General features: G+C 32.4%; 3 protein-coding genes and 1 long non-coding RNA gene across 6 annotated transcripts; 2 read left to right on the forward strand and 2 right to left on the reverse strand.

Annotated features, from left to right (window-relative positions):
- The first annotated feature begins 69 nt into the window (after positions 1-69).
- Positions 70-7,260, forward strand: LOC124444451 (spindle assembly abnormal protein 6 homolog). Of its 2 annotated transcripts, XM_046995082.1 has the most exons (19): positions 82-159; positions 236-293; positions 410-489; positions 592-696; positions 773-938; positions 1,424-1,501; positions 1,638-1,757; positions 2,201-2,317; positions 2,674-2,748; positions 2,961-3,107; positions 3,343-3,480; positions 4,041-4,094; positions 4,730-4,783; positions 4,849-4,920; positions 5,047-5,128; positions 5,238-5,356; positions 5,913-5,996; positions 6,695-7,011; positions 7,096-7,260. In XM_046995082.1, exons 1-18 carry the CDS (start codon positions 95-97, stop codon positions 6,992-6,994), a joined length of 1,914 nt encoding a protein of 637 aa, XP_046851038.1. In that variant the 5' UTR covers positions 82-94; the 3' UTR covers positions 6,995-7,011; positions 7,096-7,260. The 2 variants fall into 2 exon arrangements, with proteins under 2 accessions (XP_046851031.1, XP_046851038.1); XM_046995075.1 differs by having other exon boundaries at positions 70-159; positions 6,695-7,260.
- Positions 1,388-2,308, reverse strand: LOC124444522. The gene is made up of 2 exons (XR_006947969.1): positions 2,187-2,308; positions 1,388-1,647 (listed from the first exon to the last, which is right to left on the reverse strand). It is a non-coding gene; the product is annotated as an uncharacterized LOC124444522 (long non-coding RNA).
- A 77-nt stretch (positions 7,261-7,337) lies between the features above and the next one.
- Positions 7,338-14,666, reverse strand: LOC124444468 (mucin-3A-like). 2 transcript variants are annotated; one of them, XM_046995093.1, is made up of 7 exons: positions 14,429-14,666; positions 13,909-14,074; positions 13,765-13,827; positions 13,020-13,070; positions 10,375-11,485; positions 8,208-9,359; positions 7,338-8,000 (listed from the first exon to the last, which is right to left on the reverse strand). In XM_046995093.1, the coding sequence occupies exons 5-7, from the start codon at positions 10,523-10,525 to the stop codon at positions 7,486-7,488; spliced, it is 1,818 nt and encodes a 605-aa protein (XP_046851049.1). In that variant the 5' UTR covers positions 10,526-11,485; positions 13,020-13,070; positions 13,765-13,827; positions 13,909-14,074; positions 14,429-14,666; the 3' UTR covers positions 7,338-7,485. The 2 variants fall into 2 exon arrangements, with proteins under 2 accessions (XP_046851049.1, XP_046851057.1); XM_046995101.1 differs by lacking the exons at positions 7,338-8,000; positions 8,208-9,359 and having other exon boundaries at positions 10,891-11,485.
- Positions 14,667-16,412: 1,746 nt separating this feature from the next.
- On the forward strand, positions 16,413-19,636 carry LOC124444482 (uncharacterized protein C1orf87-like). The gene is made up of 6 exons (XM_046995109.1): positions 16,413-17,592; positions 17,728-17,825; positions 17,899-18,071; positions 18,628-18,721; positions 18,960-19,162; positions 19,307-19,636. Exons 1-6 carry the CDS (start codon positions 16,684-16,686, stop codon positions 19,486-19,488), a joined length of 1,659 nt encoding a protein of 552 aa, XP_046851065.1. The 5' UTR covers positions 16,413-16,683; the 3' UTR covers positions 19,489-19,636.
- The last annotated feature ends 5 nt before the right edge of the window (positions 19,637-19,641 follow it).

Raw genomic sequence — 19,641 nt, forward strand, 5'->3', positions numbered from 1 at the left:
TGATGATGCCTCCGCTGACAACCAGTTCTTGCCTTGCGGGCGCGACTAGAATCGAAGCGCCATTTTTAAAAATATATAAAATACACATTATTAAATGATGGAGGAACTTTTCAATAAATTACTTTTTGTTTCTCTGAGATCCTCATCTCGTGAAGAAAGGTTTGCTTCATCTATGATTGTCAACTTCGTGTTTTTGAAATTCTTTTTTTAAATTATATTTCTTTTGTAAACACAGACGTGCTCGCTTGAGAATTTCTATATTAACCATTCACCCACAATCAACGAGAGGAAAGGTTTGTCAAACAGGCTTGAAATTTGTATGTGAGAAAAACCATGCAGCAAATACTAATCAAAACGTCAGTTTAATCATTATTTTTGAGCAATTTTAACATGCTTTTTTATGTTTTAGGAGCTATCTGTGAGATTGACAGACGACGAAGATCCATTCTTTCTGTTTACGTTGCAACTTGGTGAAGATGATTTTCAAATGTATGGATCAATTATTTAGCTAAACCTAAATATTTATTGCATTGTATTATGTCATGTCTGTACAGTATAAGTTTATAAAGACTTGTGTTGTTTTATTTGCAGATTAAAAAGTCAGCAAGGTTTGCTTGTTGATTTCGCATCTTTTCCACAAAACCTGATGGATCTTCTCACTTATTGTATTGATGAGGAAGCTAAGGATTTTCCTAAGTAAGCAACTCATTCAATATATCCAAATTAAACCTCAATATTTTTATAACTCATGTTATTTTACTTTTATTTTCAGGTTTTTGTTGACATTTACAATTTCAGATCATGATTGTGGAGTATCATATTTGAATGTTGTAGAGACAAACTCTTTTAAACATTTAACTCATTTATCATTGAAGTTTATCTTGGGAAATGATGTTGATGTTAAGAAATACTTAGCTACATGTCTTACTTCACTAAAGGTATGCCATGGTATTAATTAGTACAATTCAAGTTACCATTCCCTAATGATCATATGTCACATTCTAACAGGTAAGGGTACATGTTTGAATGTTCAGGTAGACCATTCTTTGCCAGTGATAGGTGTATCACAGTGCAGGGAATAACCTGTATTCAATAGTGTATTCTCACTCTAATGTGTGATGAACATCTTATTAAGCATGTGATTAGCATTTTGCCAGCCTGTAAATTGCATGAGCATTAGGTACATTGACTTGGCTAACCCCAGCGACATAATACTACTTTTTGTTCCTTTTACCAGTGGTTGTATAACATATAGATTTATGTTTTCACTTGTAGGAAGTGAATCTTGAATCTAGCATATAATGCATTAATTACCAAGTTATACATCACTGGTTAAGAGGATGATTTTGTTTGGAATCTATGTATTTTTTACTCAAAGAAGAATAAACGTGTTTCCTGACTTTTTATTATTAAATCTTTTTAGGATGAAAACAAAGTGCTGAAAAAACAACTTGAATCAACTGAAACTGAACTTGGTGGTCGTTTAGCAAGAGCACAAGAGGTGACCAAAAATATATACTATGGTGTATGAATAGAGAATTTATCAGAAATTTTCGACATCATGAATTGTTGTTTTTGATGAAAGATACCCATAGTAAATATGGGATTTTTTTTCTCTCTTTATCTGACCTTTCTAGGCTCTAGCATCTAGGAATAAAGAATTGAGTGAATTAAGGGAAGAATTTAATGTAAAGTCTAGCTCAATAATAACTCAGCATTCTCTAGAACTTGCTACTGAAAAAGAAAAAACAATTCAGGTAAGTCTTAACAGTTTTGTTAAGAGAAAATGAAAATTTTACACTTCATGAAAATTTGTGACACGCGCAATTTTGTTATACTAAGGTCACGTGTTTTTCTTACAAAAAACTGCAATGATCCATGTATACAGACAAGACGAATCTTAAAACATAATATACACTTATTCCAATAGATATAATATTCAGATTGATTATTGTGAAGGTATAGAAAAAGCAAAAAAAACATGTTTTTTGGCCAGTTTCCTTACTAAACTTTTCGATATTTTGCATTTTGACCATCGGTAAACTTTGACTCAACATCGTTTTGACGATCTAATTTTTCATGTCTTTTTCATTTCCCTAAATCATACTGAAAACGTTCTTATATAAGTTATATCTGCTTTTAATCCTATTTTTCAGTGATTTGATGTGAATATTTTAAATTGGTACCGTATTTTTGTTAGATTCAAGCATCTTGTCAGAAACGTTGTGATGAGGAAAAAAAACAGTTAGAATCATCACATCGAGCGATTCTTGTGGAACTTCAAAATAAAATATCCAAATTGACCATCACAAATAACGTAAGATATTAAAAATTTATCACGGAGTTGATTTCTCACTTGTAAATTTATGAACCTCTACGAATTGTTGTGGATCATATAGATTATCATAGTACACGATGTTTGTATATTTATGAACCTCTACGTATTGTTGTTGATCATATAGATCATCATAGTACACGATGTTTGTAAATTTATGAACCTCTACGTATTGTTGTGAATCATATAGATTATCATAGTACACGATGTTTGTTATAGGTATCTCCAGTGTACATTGAATGATCATTTGTCTTTGAAATAACAACATTTTACCATGCTTGTAGTTTATTGTTTATTTATTCTTGTTGTTTTTTTTTCATTATTGTTTATTTTCATAGGAATTAAGCGAGGCAAAATTTCGTTGTGATGCCACTTGTACTGATCTCAAAACTAAACTAACATTTTCTGAAGAGGTACATAATTATATTGTTGCAGAGTGCGATAATTTAGTTGAATGAGAATCTTTCTCAAACTTTTTTTGTCTATGCAATCCCGATGATATTTGTGTATAAAACATATTTATTTTACCGTTGATATCAACGTCGTAGAGTAACAAAACATAAAATTTATTTTACCAGACATATCAACAATAAAAAGTTATAAAATACAAAATTTATTTTACCAGGCTTATCAGCGATGTAAAGTAGAAATGACAAAATTGCGTCGTGATAACACGAACTTGGATAGTGAACGCCATGAAAGAGACAAAACTTTGAATCATCTTCGTACAAGAATAGCTGTCCTTGAGCAAGAAAATAAAGATAATCAAGAAGTATTTTTTATCTACTTTCTCATCTTCCTGTCAATAATAACCATACACTCTCACAAATATTAAAAAATTATGATCAGGTGTTTAACTTAACCGCGTTGACGAAGCTATTTTTGCTACGAGTTGTCACAAAACGATGAATGGTGAATGATTTGAGCAACACATCTAACACACGGTTGAAAAAACGATTAACGCTAGTGTACAAGTATGGGCAAGTTCAAAGTTTTTGGATTTCTAGGTAATATCGAGAACAAGGGAACTTCTTGAGGCCGCCAATGAGCAGAGAAAAAAATGCGAAGAAACTGTTGCGGAACGTCAACAACAATTGAATAAGTCAGAAAGAACGGTTCAGTCAATTTCAGATGAACTTGTTAAGGTGTGTGTTATGTTTTTATTTTTACATTTACACTGCCTTTTACTGAGAAAATATGTTGAAAGAGGTAACGTCATAAGTATTTTAGGATTCTTTAACACCTACATCTTCCATTGATATATTGCTTACGTACATACAATGTTTTCAGTGATATGCCTACTGTTCAATATACACATATTGTTTTCAGTGACGTAGTCAGCCTGCTGGTTTTGTCATGTTACGTAAATTTCACATCATTAGCATTATCTACTTCTTTAGAAATGTATTTTTTTACAGTGAGTCAACATTGAAATATGTACATTACACGTCTAAATTGTTATTTTAGATATTGATAACATCCATCATCTTTATGTCATACGTACTGTTCAAGTTGCACACGCTGTTTTAGACATAGTTATTGTACTGTTGAGTCATATTTAACTACTTAAATAAATTTATATTTCCACTCAAAGTTTTTTACGGTATCACTCGTCGAATTTGATCATCATAGTCAATAATATAAGTTGTAAGTTTGAATTGTGTTGTATTTTGAGATGTGTTAAAATTAGATGTGTTGTTATTAGGGAAATGAAATCATACTTCGGATACAGAAAGAGCTTCGTAACTCGAAAGCAAAGGTAGAAATTTACGTTTCTATTTTACTTATATAAATATGTGTTCGCCTAAATACATCCGCATACAGCAACCAACATACACCTACATATACCTCATACACTGACCTAAATACACCTGCATACATCAACCAACATACACCTACATATACCCTCATACACTAACCTACATACACCTGCATACATCAACCAACATACACCTGCATACATCAACCAACATACACCTGCATAAACGCTCATTTACTAACCTACATACACCTGCATACATCAACCAACATACACCTGCATACATCAACCAACATACATCTGCATACAGCTAGGAACATTAGCATTTTGACTCTGAAGATGACTACCGCTAAGGTTGACTCTGAAGATGACTACCACTAAGGTTGTCGAAACGTCAGTCAACACCAACAACAACAGTCCTTCTCAGGACTATACTAACCTGGACGATATACATCCACAAACATGTAACGATACTCCCGGATTCAAACCATTTACTTTATTACGATCATTTGGACGACAGAGCGAACAACTTGCTAACGACTACGTTCATACGTTTCGCAAGCAACGCCAGACGCATCGGCATGTTGTGTTGATATCAGACTTGTGTATGAAGATTTTTTATGTTTTCTACTTAGAACAAACTTAATGCGACTGTTATAGCTCAACAAGAAAAGGTGGTAACTGAAAAGGTAAGTTATTTATTGAACTGAATAATTAGGGAATATGTTCTGTATGATTTCTTTTGTGTTCACAGACATCAACAATGGAGAAACAAAATGAGGAACTACAAACATTGATGGGTGAAGTTAAGAAAAAAGATGCAGAGGTAAGATTTCTACAACTCCATAAGGTTGCAATTGAACACAATAATTGTTAAACTTAAGTTGCTATATTTATACCTACACATATATGTAACATCAAAGGTGGCCTATGAGGTGTAATTTTTCTTTAGATTGACACATTGAAGGAATCTCTCTCAACAGCCAATGACAAATTAGAGGAGAATAAGCAAATGTTGAAAACTAATGAAAACGGTAAAGTTATATTGTCAACATGTATAAATAAATTATAGATCCAATTTACTGTTATTACAATCAACTTTATACACGAATGTTTTCTTTGACTTTATTTTCTGTTTTGAAGTCATCAACTGGTTGAATAAACAAATCAATGAACAATATCAGTCAAAATTTGGACCTGCCAGTGTAAACTCTCTTTCTTCGCACATTGGTGCTCGTTCAAATTTCAACAACTTGGCTTTGGTGAGTTGATTATAATTTCCATGAATTCGTTTAGCTTCTTCTCTTTATCTTACTATTGATTATTCTTATCGGTACGTATTCTTTTCATGTCTATCACCTCACAAGATAAATTTTTTAGGGCAATATTAACCCTTAATCAAACTTTTTCAATCGCTTATTTCATTTGTTTAAATGAGTGCTGCAGATCTGCTATAGTGGACAATATAAAGTTAGATATTTACTGTCAACACTGCATGAATTTCTTTAGCTATGAATTTTTGGAAAATTTTAAATTGCAATGAAATCGTGGCTTATTTTCCTTGTTGCGTTTTTCACACCTAAGACTCTGCATGTATAAGAAAATACAAAAATATGGTTTTCAGCGTGTGTAGTTTGTATCTACGTAAAACATGACAATGAAAATCATCCCGTATCATTGAACTTACTGTCATACTATCATAGAGCTCTTAGGAGGCTAAATCTTTACAATAAATTGAATTAGTCTTTATCTCCAGTCAGTTTTATTTTGTGTTTTACTGTAAGTTATTTTTTTCAATTTTTTTTCAAATTAATTCAGCCTCACAGTACCCCACTTTCCGTCGACTCTGTTTCAAATTCCACGAATGTACACATTCCTCGTAACCCGATGTCACATGCCCAGGTAAGCTTAATCTTGTGCTGAAATGTCGTAATTTGACGTCAGGAATTTGAATGCCGTGACTATTAAATTTAATTCTCATACGACTGAATTTTTATAACTGGAAAGATTTTACATTTGTACCTGACTTTTCTTATCTTTCTAATGTCGTATATAACTCAAGAATATCAACATGGTTCGTTTGTTCCTTACTTGGTACACGTTTGATCACACAGATTTTTTCTTTCAACAAACATTTACGGTTTTTTTGTCAACAACTATTAGGTGTTCAAGTAATCCAATTAATTTTTACTTTGTGGTTTCTGTCTGTCACATCACTATACTTCTAAAATATATCCGGCAGCGCTGTTGCCTTGAAATTTTGCACAAATTACTGGTAGGAAATATTTTTTAACGTCTCAGGTAGTTTTCCGAAAATATTGAGTAGATTTAGAATACAGGTGCATGAAAACATAAGGCATAGTATACTGTATTATGTAAAGTACAATAAGTAAAGTGATGTGACAGACAGAAAGTACATTTAGGAAATAACAGGTACTAGTGGTTGTTGGTTATGAAAATTTTTCACAGGAATTTTTTTTTTAAATTCGCTTGAGAACCTACGCTGTAGTTTTTCATTTCATCAAAATGCCGTCTTTATCAGCTTTCTTGAAAAAATCATTTTGATCACATTCATTTATAAAGTGCTTCATGCCCTTTAGGTTGTGTACCGACCAGGATATAAGGCAGCTCAAATTACCCCAAGTATCCCCGAGGAAAAAGCTAAAACGTCACCCCAAAGTCTCTCTGGTCCTTTGAAATTGGGAAAAGAAAATAATCCTTTAATTGATCCCAAGTACTTGACGAAACCAAATCAAAAAATGTGTCAATCAAGACCTGCTCCATTACAGACACAAAATAAGAAAAATGATTCAAATAACCCTATCATATCATCAAATGTACAACCAGCAATTCCTTTGATGTCCGCTTATTTCCCCAAGAATACATCAGCAAACCAATAGTCAGCAATAATATATAGGTACGTAGTATGTGAGAGTCGATAGTTATTGAATGAGGTGATGATCTGACTTGCTAAGTGAAACATGAAATGTTATAATTTAAGGCTTACAACATCTTTTGAAGAAATTATGCATGGTCATGTCGTTGAATATTTTTTCATAACAGACCAGGGAACTGTTCAAGTCTTTTTTTGATAATATTTTCTAACCATCACCCTGCTGTAAATCTGTGCTTCCTCAATAAGATTTGTGGTTGTTTCAACTTGTAATAGCGATATAATCATTGAACATGGCGTTAAGACACAATCTGACATAAGTTATGCTTGTAAAAAAAACAAAACTGCTCTCTGATATTCAGTTGTTTTATTAAATAGGTATTGTTTGATTAAAATATGAATTCTCTGAACTTTCTAACTAGATTTAGTCCTGTCATTTATGGACGTTATGATCACTAAGTGTTTGATAGAAAAAAGTCGTTACTTTCATTTCCTGAATTATAAATCAGTTTGCTCGGTAATCGTGTTGTTTTTGATTAACGATGTATAAGGATTTTCTTTGTTTCGGTTCGTTGATATAAGTTCTTGATAACCATCTTCCTCAAAAGAGGCATTTACATAACCCTGTGATCGATTGTCACCTAGCTCATTTGCATAAATTGATGTTACGTCATTTCGTTGCTCACCATCATTGTCAGATATATTTTCTTCAGCGGAGGCATAGTTCGACGCATTTCCAGCAATTGTAATGACATAAGAAATCTCAGAATTTTCTACGTTTTCAAGTGGTTGGTCGTAATCTGACTCAGGCTTCTGGGAAAACTTACGAAGTAAAAGTGGGGAGGGAAGTCCTGTCACATTTGTGTTATTGACATGAGGATTGGATGTATTATTTTGTTTCATTAATTTATTTGCTTTTGATTGTTTTCTCCAACAGCAACATGTTACCAGAAGCAGAATGATTAAAATGCACGCTGCAATAAATGTCCCAAAAAACATAACTTTCAGAGTTCCTGAAATGAAAAACGATAAGGTCATAGCTACATTTTTAAATTAGATTTCAATCTGAGCCGAGTAAACTTTCTGAAGAAATAAAACTTTGGTAATTGGGACAGTTTTGTGAATTGTATTAAACAGTAAATACCGTGTTATGCTTTACGAATGCCTGGTAAATTTATCTACGTATTCTTGAATAGTTAGAAGAGATGTTATATTTATACCTGATGAAACATTCCACCATAGTATTTTCTCATTTTTTGTTATAAAAATTAGCGTTTTTTTCAAAGTTGGTGAAGGTGATGATGAACTCAACATTAACGACGTTTTCTGTATCGAATGCAAGCTAAATTTCATCGGTGTAATTGCAGACAAAGTTGTCGTGTTATAAATTCTTGCGGTCTCCATTTTGATTTGAACTTTGGATGTGGATGATTCCAAACTTGTAGACGATGCTTTTGAGACATTATAAATTCTTGTGGTCTCCATTTTGATTTGAACTTTGGTATTGGATGGTTCCAAACTTGTAGACGATGCTTTTGAGACATTATAAATTCTTGTAGTCTCCATTTTGATTTGAACTTTGGATGTGGATGATTCCAAACTTGTAGACGATGCTTTTGAGACATTATAAATTCTTGTGGTCTCCATTTTGATTTGAACTTTGGTATTGGATGGTTCCAAACTTGTAGACGATGCTTTTGAGACATTATAAATTCTTGCTGTCTCCATTTTGATTTGAACTTTGGATGTGGATGATTCCAAACTTGTAGACGATGCTTTTGAGACATTATAAATTCTTGCTGTCTCCATTTTGATTTGAACTTTGGTAGTGGATGGTTCCAAACTTGTAGACGATGCTTTTGAGACATTATAAATTCTTGTGGTCTCCATTTTGATTTGAACTTTGGTATTGGATGGTTCCAAACTTGTAGACGATGCTTTTGAGACATTATAAATTCTTGCTGTCTCCATTTTGATTTGAACTTTGGATGTGGATGATTCCAAACTTGTAGACGATGCTTTTGAGACATTATAAATTCTTGCTGTCTCCATTTTGATTTGAACTTTGGATGTGGATGATTCCAAACCTGTAGACGATGCTTTTGAGGCATGTGTTTGTCTTGATTGTAATGGTACCACGATTTTATTTATCACCGTTGATGATGTTACGTATGCAGTAGAGAAAGATATTTTAGTCATTGTGAATGGGTTCGAAGATGAGATACTTTCAAATGAGATCATCGATGGTAATGTGTTAATGACCCTCAACAATGGGGTTGTTTCAGTTGAATATGCTCTAGACGTTACAGAAGGAACGCTTTTTATTTTTGAAATACTCATGCTGTTGTTACCGTCGATTGTTGTAGTTGGACCTAGAAAAAAACCAATAGCATGACAAGGATTCTTGAAATTAAACAGAGGAGATCTTTATTAATGCGGATAATGGGCTTAAGCTAAAGACAAAACATTACTAATTAAAAATTTTTAAAAAATGTCACTTTATAATTGCCTTATGTGTTGAGGAATCATATTTATACTGAACTTGGATGCTTTTCATCAAGAAAATGTATAGTTACAATAAATTTAAAAGTAAGAACTTTTCAACTGCAGTTAAAAAAAATTGACCGTGGCAGTTAAATTTGCTGATGTTTACTCGTAAATTAAACATATAATATGAGATAGAAATGCCCTGTTTATTCTTCTGGACACTTTTACTACATGCTAAAGGAAATTATTGTCTCCGTTGTGGTGATTTGGTTTTAATCATGGGTTTAATATTTGTGAAAAGTTCGATATTTCATACACTACAGTAATTTGTCAGTGTTAGTCGCCCCATTATCTCTCATGACTATTAAAGTTAAAATATCCATTGAAGTTGGTTAAATGACTGTCGAACAACACATCAGACTGGCTAACTTTGAAAATTTGAAAATTTGCTTCAAATAAACTAGACCCTAAGTTGAGAGATTCGGAAAAATCTAAGATGAGATTGTCGATAAGAGAAAACAGAGCTTTGCTTCAGCCATTGATTATTATCATTGACTTAATCTACTTTGAGAAGTTTACTTTATTTTTTAATTTGATATTTTATAGTCGAATGAGATACTGTGGTTTTTCTACAGCAGAAGTTAAAAGTATAAAAAGTTACAGACAGAACAAGAAATAACGTATATCAACGGAATCATACATGAAATAAATTCAAATATTTAACGAAATTATTATGAACATATCACAGCATCGTCGACATTTTTATTAAAATATGACAGCTCAAGTATTTTAAAATCGGAATAAAGGCGTGTGGAATGCAATGGCTATATACTTTCGCGTAGAAAAATCAAATTTTTGTTAAAGTAGAAGTGTTTGAGTTGGTTTGAAACGTGTACTTACTTGGTGATATAGTTAACTTAGTTCCGCTCCCATGAATGGTGTCTGCCACGACAAACATCATCACATATGTTATCATTTTCATATTATATTGATCATTCTTCATCAGTTTATAATAAGTTTGACCTTTATTAAAGTAATTCAACTGAAACATAAGAATTATGTAGACTCCAAGGATATTGTCATTCCAAAGAGTAACGCGTTGTGACCGATATGACTATCTTATTTCATGTTCAGCGAGTGGGACTCAAATTACATATTTCATCCTGTCGTTTGCACTCTTCCAAAATGTTAAATTTTTTTGATCATATAACTCGAGAAAAGTATGAACGGTGCCTCTGTTTTAAGACTAAACTTCAAGAAGATACACCGGCAACAGTGCGAACAATTAAGAAGAAAGCAACAATTATTAATTCTCAAAACAATTCTTAATGTTGCAACATCACCAAACACGGCATAATCTTTTGTAGGCAATTGCTGACTACTTCTCTTTGTTATGTCCATAGACTATGGCAAAAATAGCAGACATTTGAATTTTATTCTGTTCAAGAAAACTTAACGAAGTACAACATAATACTTATTGTTCTCAAATCTACAACATGCATGTACTTGAATGCTGAAGGTATTTCACACCCAGGTTACACGCTAGCCACAGTGTTTGATAAACTGCGATTTTTATATTTTCCCTAGAACTTCGACTTAAATCAAAAAATTATCCCAAAGAAAGACATATACAACTCTGAACAATCAACTAAAGATGGGCTATTCTCATTTTTTTTTTAATTCAACATTCTCATAGTACTGATCGTTGCTCCTTTTCCCATCACCATTTTTCGTCATGACAGTCGATGAATCCAAGAAAACTTCCTCATAACGACCAACAGGTGTCTTAGCTGCATCACTTTCTTTCTTTGACACGGGAAAAACATTCTCATATTGTTGATTATTTTGGTGAGATTTATCACAAGGATGTTTAAAATTTCGAGGAGTAACGTTTTCGTAATGTCTTTTAGATGATGGTAAGTCACTTGGTAAATCAACGCGCTCATAACCAGATTCATTTCTCGCGTTATTTTTCGCCTTCTGTACATCAGGTGCTGCTGAACTTTTTACACTTGAAAAAAAAAACACGTAACATTCTAATAGTTAAAGCCTGTCGTCAATAGTCATTGGTTGACAACAAATACAACGCACTCATGAAGGTAGTCACCAAAAATTCGAGTTTAGGATAATTATTAAAAAAATTTGTAAATTTTCATTTATAATACGTGAGGAAAAAAAACGTTATTTTTTAGGAGCGTTTTCAATTTAATATTTATGTTTTCCAGCATTGTTTTAAAGTTTCGTTTTGATAGCTAATGGTTAAATTCATTTGGATCATCTTATGCTCAAAACGCTTATTTTGGGATGGCGAACAATTCAATTCAAACATTTCGTTTCGTTTTGTCAATTCAAACATTCCAATTGTTTTCTTTTGTTTTGTCAATTCAGTATACTTATGTTTTGTCATTCAATTTGTTCCAACTACTACAGTACAGGGTGCACCCTAAAAACTAACACTATGTAGAAATCATCTCATTGTTCATAAACATTTGCTTTACGCGCATGATAATACAAAAATAATTTAATGAAAGTCTACGCATGCCAACTTCGGTAATCTGTTTGGAAACAATGAGATGATTTTTACGGTGTCACTTCTTTTTGTGACACTATGTCTCGAGCTAAAAATGTGTCTTCAGGGAATTTCTCAAGAAACTTGAAAAGAAAAGTGAAACATTGATGTATGGCCATAACGCGTCATAAGCATAGGTGAATTATACAGAGACGTTCACAACGTCCGCCATCATGGCGGAGAATTTCAGCAAAAATTGTTCATGTGGTGCATTGAAGATATAAAACCATAATACATGTTTACAAACTGCACTCAGAAGTCAGAATGAAACGCAGCGTCGTGAACATCTCACATGGAGGACTTGGGACTTGGGTTACACGCAATACGAGATTTAAAATAATTCTTTTGAAAAGATGCGATTTGTTCGAAAAAGAAGATATGGATACGAACATTTATAATTCCTTACAACAAAAAAGGTTTGTACTTTTATTGATTGTGTGAATTTGTAGATTTAGTTAAGAAAAACGAAGTATAATCCAAAATTTATGGATTATCAACGCCTCGTTTTTCGTTAAAATACTTCAAGTATATCAAACCGTTCACATATAGCCGTTTTGAATTTCGACGATGGCCACCAGAGTAAGTCAGGTCAAAATGTTTTACCAACGAGGTAAACTACATTGTTTTAGAATAAGTTGTTTTAAAGGTTGGTGCACGTTACAAAAATCCCTCTCATAACAACATATTGAACATGTTAATTTTAAAGTACTCTGAAACATGTCACTTCGAAATACTCATAACAGCACATGAAAACAGCATCATTTAGGGGAGAGTTTCAAACACAGATCAAAACTTGCATATAAGTCGTTAAATTGCGTATGTATGAGAAACAACATCTACTGACACAAAAAAACCACCAAGAATATAAGTGCTAAGGAGAAAATATCCAAAAAATAAAAATAACCAAAAGAACACAAAATATGAAATAATTAAAAGTAAATATCTGTCACACTTTGAAGATAAAAAGTGCAAATACCTGTTTAATACAACACCTTCTTGTTCCAATTCTTCTCTAAATTTCACTGTACTAAGAAAATATAAAAAGAAAATATTTTCCAATCTAGTTTTTAACATTAAAAGACATTTTCTATAAATGTAATCATGATCTTGCCTTAAAGTATAATCACAAGTCACAAAATTTTGGAATATTTTTAGTAATTAAAATGAAAGCATTCTTTTTTTCTCGATAAATTATTATATCAATGAACACACAGTACTTGTTATACCTGAATGCTAACGACACAATGGAAAGAATAAAGTTTGATTATTGTAAAAATTAGGAGAATCCACAACATCATATCTGCTTTCTAAATAGAAACTTTCAAATCTTGTGAAAAACTTTGCTGTGCTAAATAGTTGTATACATGCAACCAGAGGAATAGTCATCCACATGTTTTAGTCATTGCTTTGCAAATTTCAGCGCATTATCATTCATTTGCTTGAAAATCTAATGTTTTATCATTGTGTAAACACAGATAAATTTGCTTAGTTTTGCATTACATATTCGTGGGCTAGCTATGCCAGTGCATGCAAGTATAAGTAATTATAACTCTTCAATAAACTCAAACCAATAACCTTGAAATGTTTTGCCCTGATTTTGTTTGATAATCCATTTTTATGATTTCGTAAATCTTGAATATTGTTATTTAAAAAAACATTTTCCAAGATAATTTTGTGATGAAACTAAATGTCATGAATGGTTGTGTAACAAAGTAGGATACCTTTCATAATTCATATTATTATATGACAGATTTCTATCCCTTTCAATTCTTTCACTGCGTCGTCTACAAAATTGAAAAGAAATTTAACAAAAGCAACATCTAAGACTAAAACAAACAAAAAAATTCAGGAAAACACCAACTAACCTTTTATAAACACATATAATTAAGAGAATGACAATTGCAAAGAAAGCTGCAATTGTAGTTGCAATTATTGTGATTAAGACCCAAGGCTCTGACTCATTATGATCTATAATTTCCATTTCTTCAGTGCTCTTGTGTGTCAATATTGAATTGAGATGATTTACAGTAGCTAAACACGAAATAAAGAGACTAGTTACGATTACAAATCATCACACTTTGTGGTCAGGTTACACAAAATGCACATAATTTTTCTAGTATCTAAGAAAGCTAAGCTATTGTCATAAAAAACCAAAATAATTATGTCTAAAGACTAGAAATAAAATGATAGAAGCCATCAATTACGGGGCGTATCAATATTAGAACAGGTGTTATATAGACAGACAATGAGATCAATGGTATTTCAAAGAATAACCTTCGAAATAAATTCAGCATTCGTCAGCATGGTAAATATACAAAATATTATAATAGAAATGGAAAACAGTTTGGTATGTATTTTGCGCATAGGTTAATATCGACTACTAACCAGTTGTAACGCTTTCTGTGTGATTCGCGATTGAAGATTTTAACCATAAAACGATAGACAAAAAGAGAAAGACGATTGCATGTTTATATTCTGCTATAACCATGTCTTTTATCTGATGACCTCACGATTTTATTTGTCACATGAGTAATTTGATCCGACTTGTGCATGCTCCGTCGTCGTCGTTTTTTAATCTTATTTCTTAAGGCAAAATGGTTGAGGGTTTGCTATCATGTGAGTGCAAAGTTACCAGGAATCGTCTGTTTCCATATCTACCCACCCACAGACCCACTCGGACAGATAGTTGGTCTGTGGGTGGGTAGAATCTATAAAAACAAAAAAATCTTAGACATAAAAAATTATTAAATTATAAAATCTCAAGTAACTGATGGTTAAGTTTTGAATTCAATTTCTTAATAGTCAGTTCTTACGCAAATGCTTGCAACCAGTGTATGCAATGTTCAATCCTGAAATTTGGCAACCAGGGAGTGGCCCCCTACCTTGCTTCTCGCAGTGCTAACGCCGCTGACCATAAAGTCAAATGTCAATGGTCAACCACAGGTTGCCAGACGAGCATAAATTCGGCCAAAAGTGGCTTAAAAAATTTTGTCTGGCAGAAACTTTTTTGACAAGTCTGCCTTGGCCGAAAATTGGCTTTTCAAACTATTTTCCCAAACACATTTCACAGAATATTGAAGCTTAGTAATTTAAGTAGATTATTCTAATTGCAAACATTTAAATTAGCTTTGACGCACCTTTGTGCGTCGACATTCAGCACAGCAATGGAAAGCAAAAGCAAGCCTAATTTTATTGGCTAAGAAATACGTCTGACCTCTGAGTAGAATGAAAAATGTATATTACTGCATTTTTTTTGTCTCAACGTTAAAAAAAAACAAAAAATCAACAGCAATTATGCAGCTTGGGTGGTGCTTAGTAAGTGGCGATGGTGCTTTATAGCGATGATTAACTAACATACAAAATCAACCAATAGAACCAACATTACCATTCTTAACCTGGAGGATTTCCAAAGCCTGATATTTCCACTTCCATAGGATCACAAACTTAGCGTATCCTAAACAAAGTAGACTCACAGTCTCATCAGTCACATGCATTAAACTAAACATAACTGGAAGGCTACCTTCTGATAAATCGGTAGCACACGAAATGAAGCCAGTGCTGTAGAAGTGGGGGGCGCTTGGGGGAGGAGCCCCCCTTCTACCTTTGAAATGGGTAATTTTAAAAGGGCACTATTAACAAAAACGTCAAGAGAGCCCCACATCTGATAAATTTAGTTCTACAGCACTGAATGAAGCCAAAATTTGCGTGATCTGAATGTATGTCGGTAGCCTTCCAGTATTTAGTTCAATGGTCACATGACCAACCCATCGAGCCGACCTGATCACGAAACTAACCAACCGGCTGGGCTCATCTCTAAAGTCTCTACACAAAAGTTTAAGCTTTTTGTTATTATCTCATTCATCCAAAATGTCATAAAGTTAAATGCAAGTTTTTAAACAATGTAAAAATGCTGAGTTTAGCATTTCATTTTATTGGACTTCATCTCAATACTCGATATTTTCTAAATCATGTAAAAATTGAAATATCAATTATTTGAAATGAAGGACAAAATCAGTTTTATTATATTTTTTAATGATATGCTGTATTCAATTTCTTGACAATGAAACTGAGTCCTTCTCCGTTGTTGCAACATGCTTGAAAACTTTATTTTAGAAATATATATAAGAATCTATTTTTGTTTCTTCATCTTCTATTTCATAAGCATGGTAACTTTTTCTGTATTAGATGATCTCGTTTAAATTTATTACTTCATTACTTCGTGTCTTTGGACGACTGCGTAAGAAAGGAAAGTTTTATGAAACAACAAAACATTCCACATTTGACATTCGCGTCGAATTAAATTAGAGTTGCATGGCAACCATGGCGTATTTATATTTTTAAATTTTAATTGCAAAGCTTTTAAGAATTTAAGTCGCGACTCGCAACTAGCTAAATACTGAAATAAAAATAATCTGTATATGTTATATAAAAAAACGATGTAGTCAACTGTAGTCAACATTTGGCTCAACATTATGTGGCAATTTTCTTGAGTGTATAAACAAAGACTCTTCGGACGACTCACGAAGTAATTTTTGCGGTGATGTATTACAGCTGTCTTTATTTTTGTGCACGACAAACCGGGCAAAAATCTTCTATCAATGATTGCTTTTTAAATGTCGTTGTAATTTGATAGCTGAGAAATGGCTATGAATGCTCCATTTGGGACAGATGAACAACCTAAGATAAATGTAAAAATTGTTGGAGGAAAAGCTTTTGAATTAAAAGAAAGAAATGGCGGGAAACGTGACAGTTTATCAAGAACTCCATATAAATATTCTAGCAAACCTCCTTGGTTTTTGGACGATTTCCACAGCGAAAAAACAAGGTCAAATAAACCTCGTTTAACTTCAATTTCAAGCGTTGCTCCCGAGAAATTGAAGCGACATAAAGGAACTAAAAATAACTATCTGGAAAGAGGTAATCTTGGAGAGAGAAGGGCTAGCGTAATTGATGAAGTGGAAAATGAAAATTTTGACGAAATGCTGTCTCGTCTCCTCTCAGAATTTCCAGCAAAAACATTCAAAGAGATTTATACAGAAATGGCAAGCTTTGATCCAGGATTACAATGTTTTATCAATGAGCACCAAGTTGAGACAACTTTGAAGAGATACAAAGTACCAATACCATTGGGCTTACTGAAAAAGATCTTCTGTAAATTTGTTTCAAAGAGCAACACAAACTTGATAAACTATGAAAATCTCATCAAATACTTGTTTTCATATAGTCTTAAAGGTAGTTCACTCAGATCAACAACATCAAATCATGATAAATTAAAATCAGGTAAAATTAAAATTTATCCTTCGAGTAATACAGAAGTTAGTCCTCAAAGCTGTAATGTAAACAGTAATCCTCAAACAAAACAGTCTTCTTACATGTCACCTCGTAAGTTGGTAAAAAAAGCTATGGATGACAGAGAAGAAGCATATTTGTTAATCCAAATTGAACAAGCATTTAAAGCTAATGGTGAAGAAATCTTAAGGATTCTTGAAAAACTCCACAATGATTTAAGAATGCTGGCAAATGGTACTGAATACGTAAAAGCTGATCAGGTATTTCAGGAGAATTATATTTGATCAATTATTTAATATAAATCTATTTGACAAAATACATTTTGCAATAGAAATGAGTTTATCACCATACCAAAATTTCATATATTTTATAATTTATAAAATATCAAATTTTAGATTGAGCGGACATGTTCATGGCTGCATGTTCCATTGCATCATTCATTACTGGAGAAAATTGTCAATCGATTTAATGTGAAGAAAAATGGTAAAATAAAGTATGGTAAAACTATTCAATTTTTTTGTGAATTTTTAAAGATTCTGTGTCTATAAATATTTGTTTTTCAACAGTTGGAAAGACTTTGTTGAGTTTTTGGAAAAGGGTATCCCATTTTCAGTTGAAAGAAATACAAACACAACAATAAGTGAAATGCCATTAAAACCTTTTTGGGAATGTCGCACACCCTTGGCTCCAGTTTCACCAAGAAAAATGCCAGAAAGCGAAACAAATGAAAGCAATAAAGGTGCATTAATACATTAAAATTAAAAATAAAGACCATACTTGTTATTTCAATGAAAGCAACATTACATTGATACATTGACCATTTTTACTTTTTTCATCAGTTTTATAGTAATGAAAAAACAATTTTCCACTTTTTCATTTCAATTAAAAGACTGCTAAAATTGCAAGTATCAAATTTTCTTTTCCTCAAACAAATAAAAAAAAACACGCTATTTTTGACATCTATGAATTTGAAGTTACTACAATGTGAGAAATGGTTGATGAACGATCGTTGATTTTTTCTCTGGCTTTTAATAAAATTTCTCAAGGTTTTTATTAAAAGAAGCAGGGCAAATTTTGGTTGTCTCCACCGCTAGCTTTTTCATAAATGCCGAATGTCCGGTTTAACAGGGTGATCAAGTTTGATAACCAATGTAAGAATATGTAACTACTAAGATTATCATTAGGACTGATTCTGTTTTACAATCATTTCCTTTGACTTTGATCGATACGGAATAAAAAGTGTTGTTTCTCCCTGCGAACTTGCACAAAATCACATTCATATTAATCAAATTCAGAAATAACACGTGCTGAAAAGAAGCAATATCCTCCGATTGCTGTAAAACAGAATGTTGACAAAGATTATGAAAAAGCAATAGATACGTTAAAAAGGTATCAAAACACCGTTCATAATGAAACGAATAACTAATGTACATTCATATAGGGCTTGAATATTATAAAGCGTTTAACAGAAATAAATTTTATTTCCTTCTCTAAAGCTTCTGTTTAGTTGTAAAAGATGCTGATGAATTTCTTGCACACTTTTCTTTCTTTGAGTATAATTACTGTGGTTAAATACTTAAATTTAATGCTTAAAAGGATGTGAATATTTTTAAATTTTTTTTTGTAGCTCATATGACTTACTAAAAATACGAAATGAAGAGGAAAATTACCTTAGTGCAAGCACTGGGCATTCAATGCCGTTAAAGGCTGAGATCTCTACAAAACCAGACACGGTGGATAAAGACGAAGCTGACGAATATTTGGATGAAAAATTAGAGCGATTCTCGCACCTTACTGCAGCTATATTGAGATCAGATTTAGATAAAACTGGTTGGTTTTCCGGCAAAGATTTATATTTGCATGAAAGTTATACCGTCCATGTTGAAATTTTTTTTCTTGTTTCTTAAGATACTATGACTCAAAAACACCTTAAAAATACTTACCAACCTTCTTTATTTGCTCTTTTTTTTACAGGTACATTGAAAGCAAAGGATGCACTAAGAATTGTAAACAATTATAATTTGATTTATAACTTAAATTTAGCGGAAGAAAATGTTCGTGAAATGACTCAACGTAGTACTGTGAAAAACACAAACGATGTTGTTATTGACAAACTTGTAAAGTCACTGTGGGAATTGATGAAAACAGCTGAGTAAAAGATTGAAGATCTTCCTCACTTAACTATTCTCTTTACATGAAAAACACATCAGTTACGTTGAAATACTTACGTCTTAATACATGCATGTTGATATGTAGTATATAAAATAAACGAGGAAATAGTTATTATTTCCATCAAAAACTAAACTCAC

Source organism: Xenia sp. Carnegie-2017, unplaced genomic scaffold, assembly GCF_021976095.1.
Source record: "Xenia sp. Carnegie-2017 unplaced genomic scaffold, XeniaSp_v1 HiC_scaffold_1, whole genome shotgun sequence".
Lineage (NCBI taxonomy): Eukaryota > Metazoa > Cnidaria > Anthozoa > Malacalcyonacea > Xeniidae > Xenia > Xenia sp. Carnegie-2017.

What these genes read in the sequence shown, in the direction of transcription:
- LOC124444451 (XM_046995075.1), top strand. Translation starts at nt 95, where the DNA reads ATGATGGAGGAACTTTTCAATAAATTACTTTTTGTTTCTCTGAGATCC. An exon ending in AACTAACATTTTCTGAAGAG is followed by an intron (nt 2,749 to 2,960) that starts GTACATAATTAT and finishes TTATTTTACCAG; the next exon opens with GCTTATCAGCGATGTAAAGT. An exon ending in ACCCGATGTCACATGCCCAG is followed by an intron (nt 5,997 to 6,694) that starts GTAAGCTTAATC and finishes CATGCCCTTTAG; the next exon opens with GTTGTGTACCGACCAGGATA.
- LOC124444482 (XM_046995109.1), top strand. Translation starts at nt 16,684, where the DNA reads ATGGCTATGAATGCTCCATTTGGGACAGATGAACAACCTAAGATAAAT. An exon ending in AATACGTAAAAGCTGATCAG is followed by an intron (nt 17,593 to 17,727) that starts GTATTTCAGGAG and finishes ATCAAATTTTAG; the next exon opens with ATTGAGCGGACATGTTCATG. An exon ending in GCAATAGATACGTTAAAAAG is followed by an intron (nt 18,722 to 18,959) that starts GTATCAAAACAC and finishes TTTTTTTTGTAG; the next exon opens with CTCATATGACTTACTAAAAA.
- LOC124444468 (XM_046995093.1), bottom strand. Translation starts at nt 10,525, where the DNA reads ATGTTTCAGTTGAATTACTTTAATAAAGGTCAAACTTATTATAAACTG. An exon ending in TAAGTTAACTATATCACCAA is followed by an intron (nt 9,360 to 10,374) that starts GTAAGTACACGT and finishes GTTTTTTTCTAG; the next exon opens with GTCCAACTACAACAATCGAC. An exon ending in ATGGTGGAATGTTTCATCAG is followed by an intron (nt 8,001 to 8,207) that starts GTATAAATATAA and finishes TTTTCATTTCAG; the next exon opens with GAACTCTGAAAGTTATGTTT.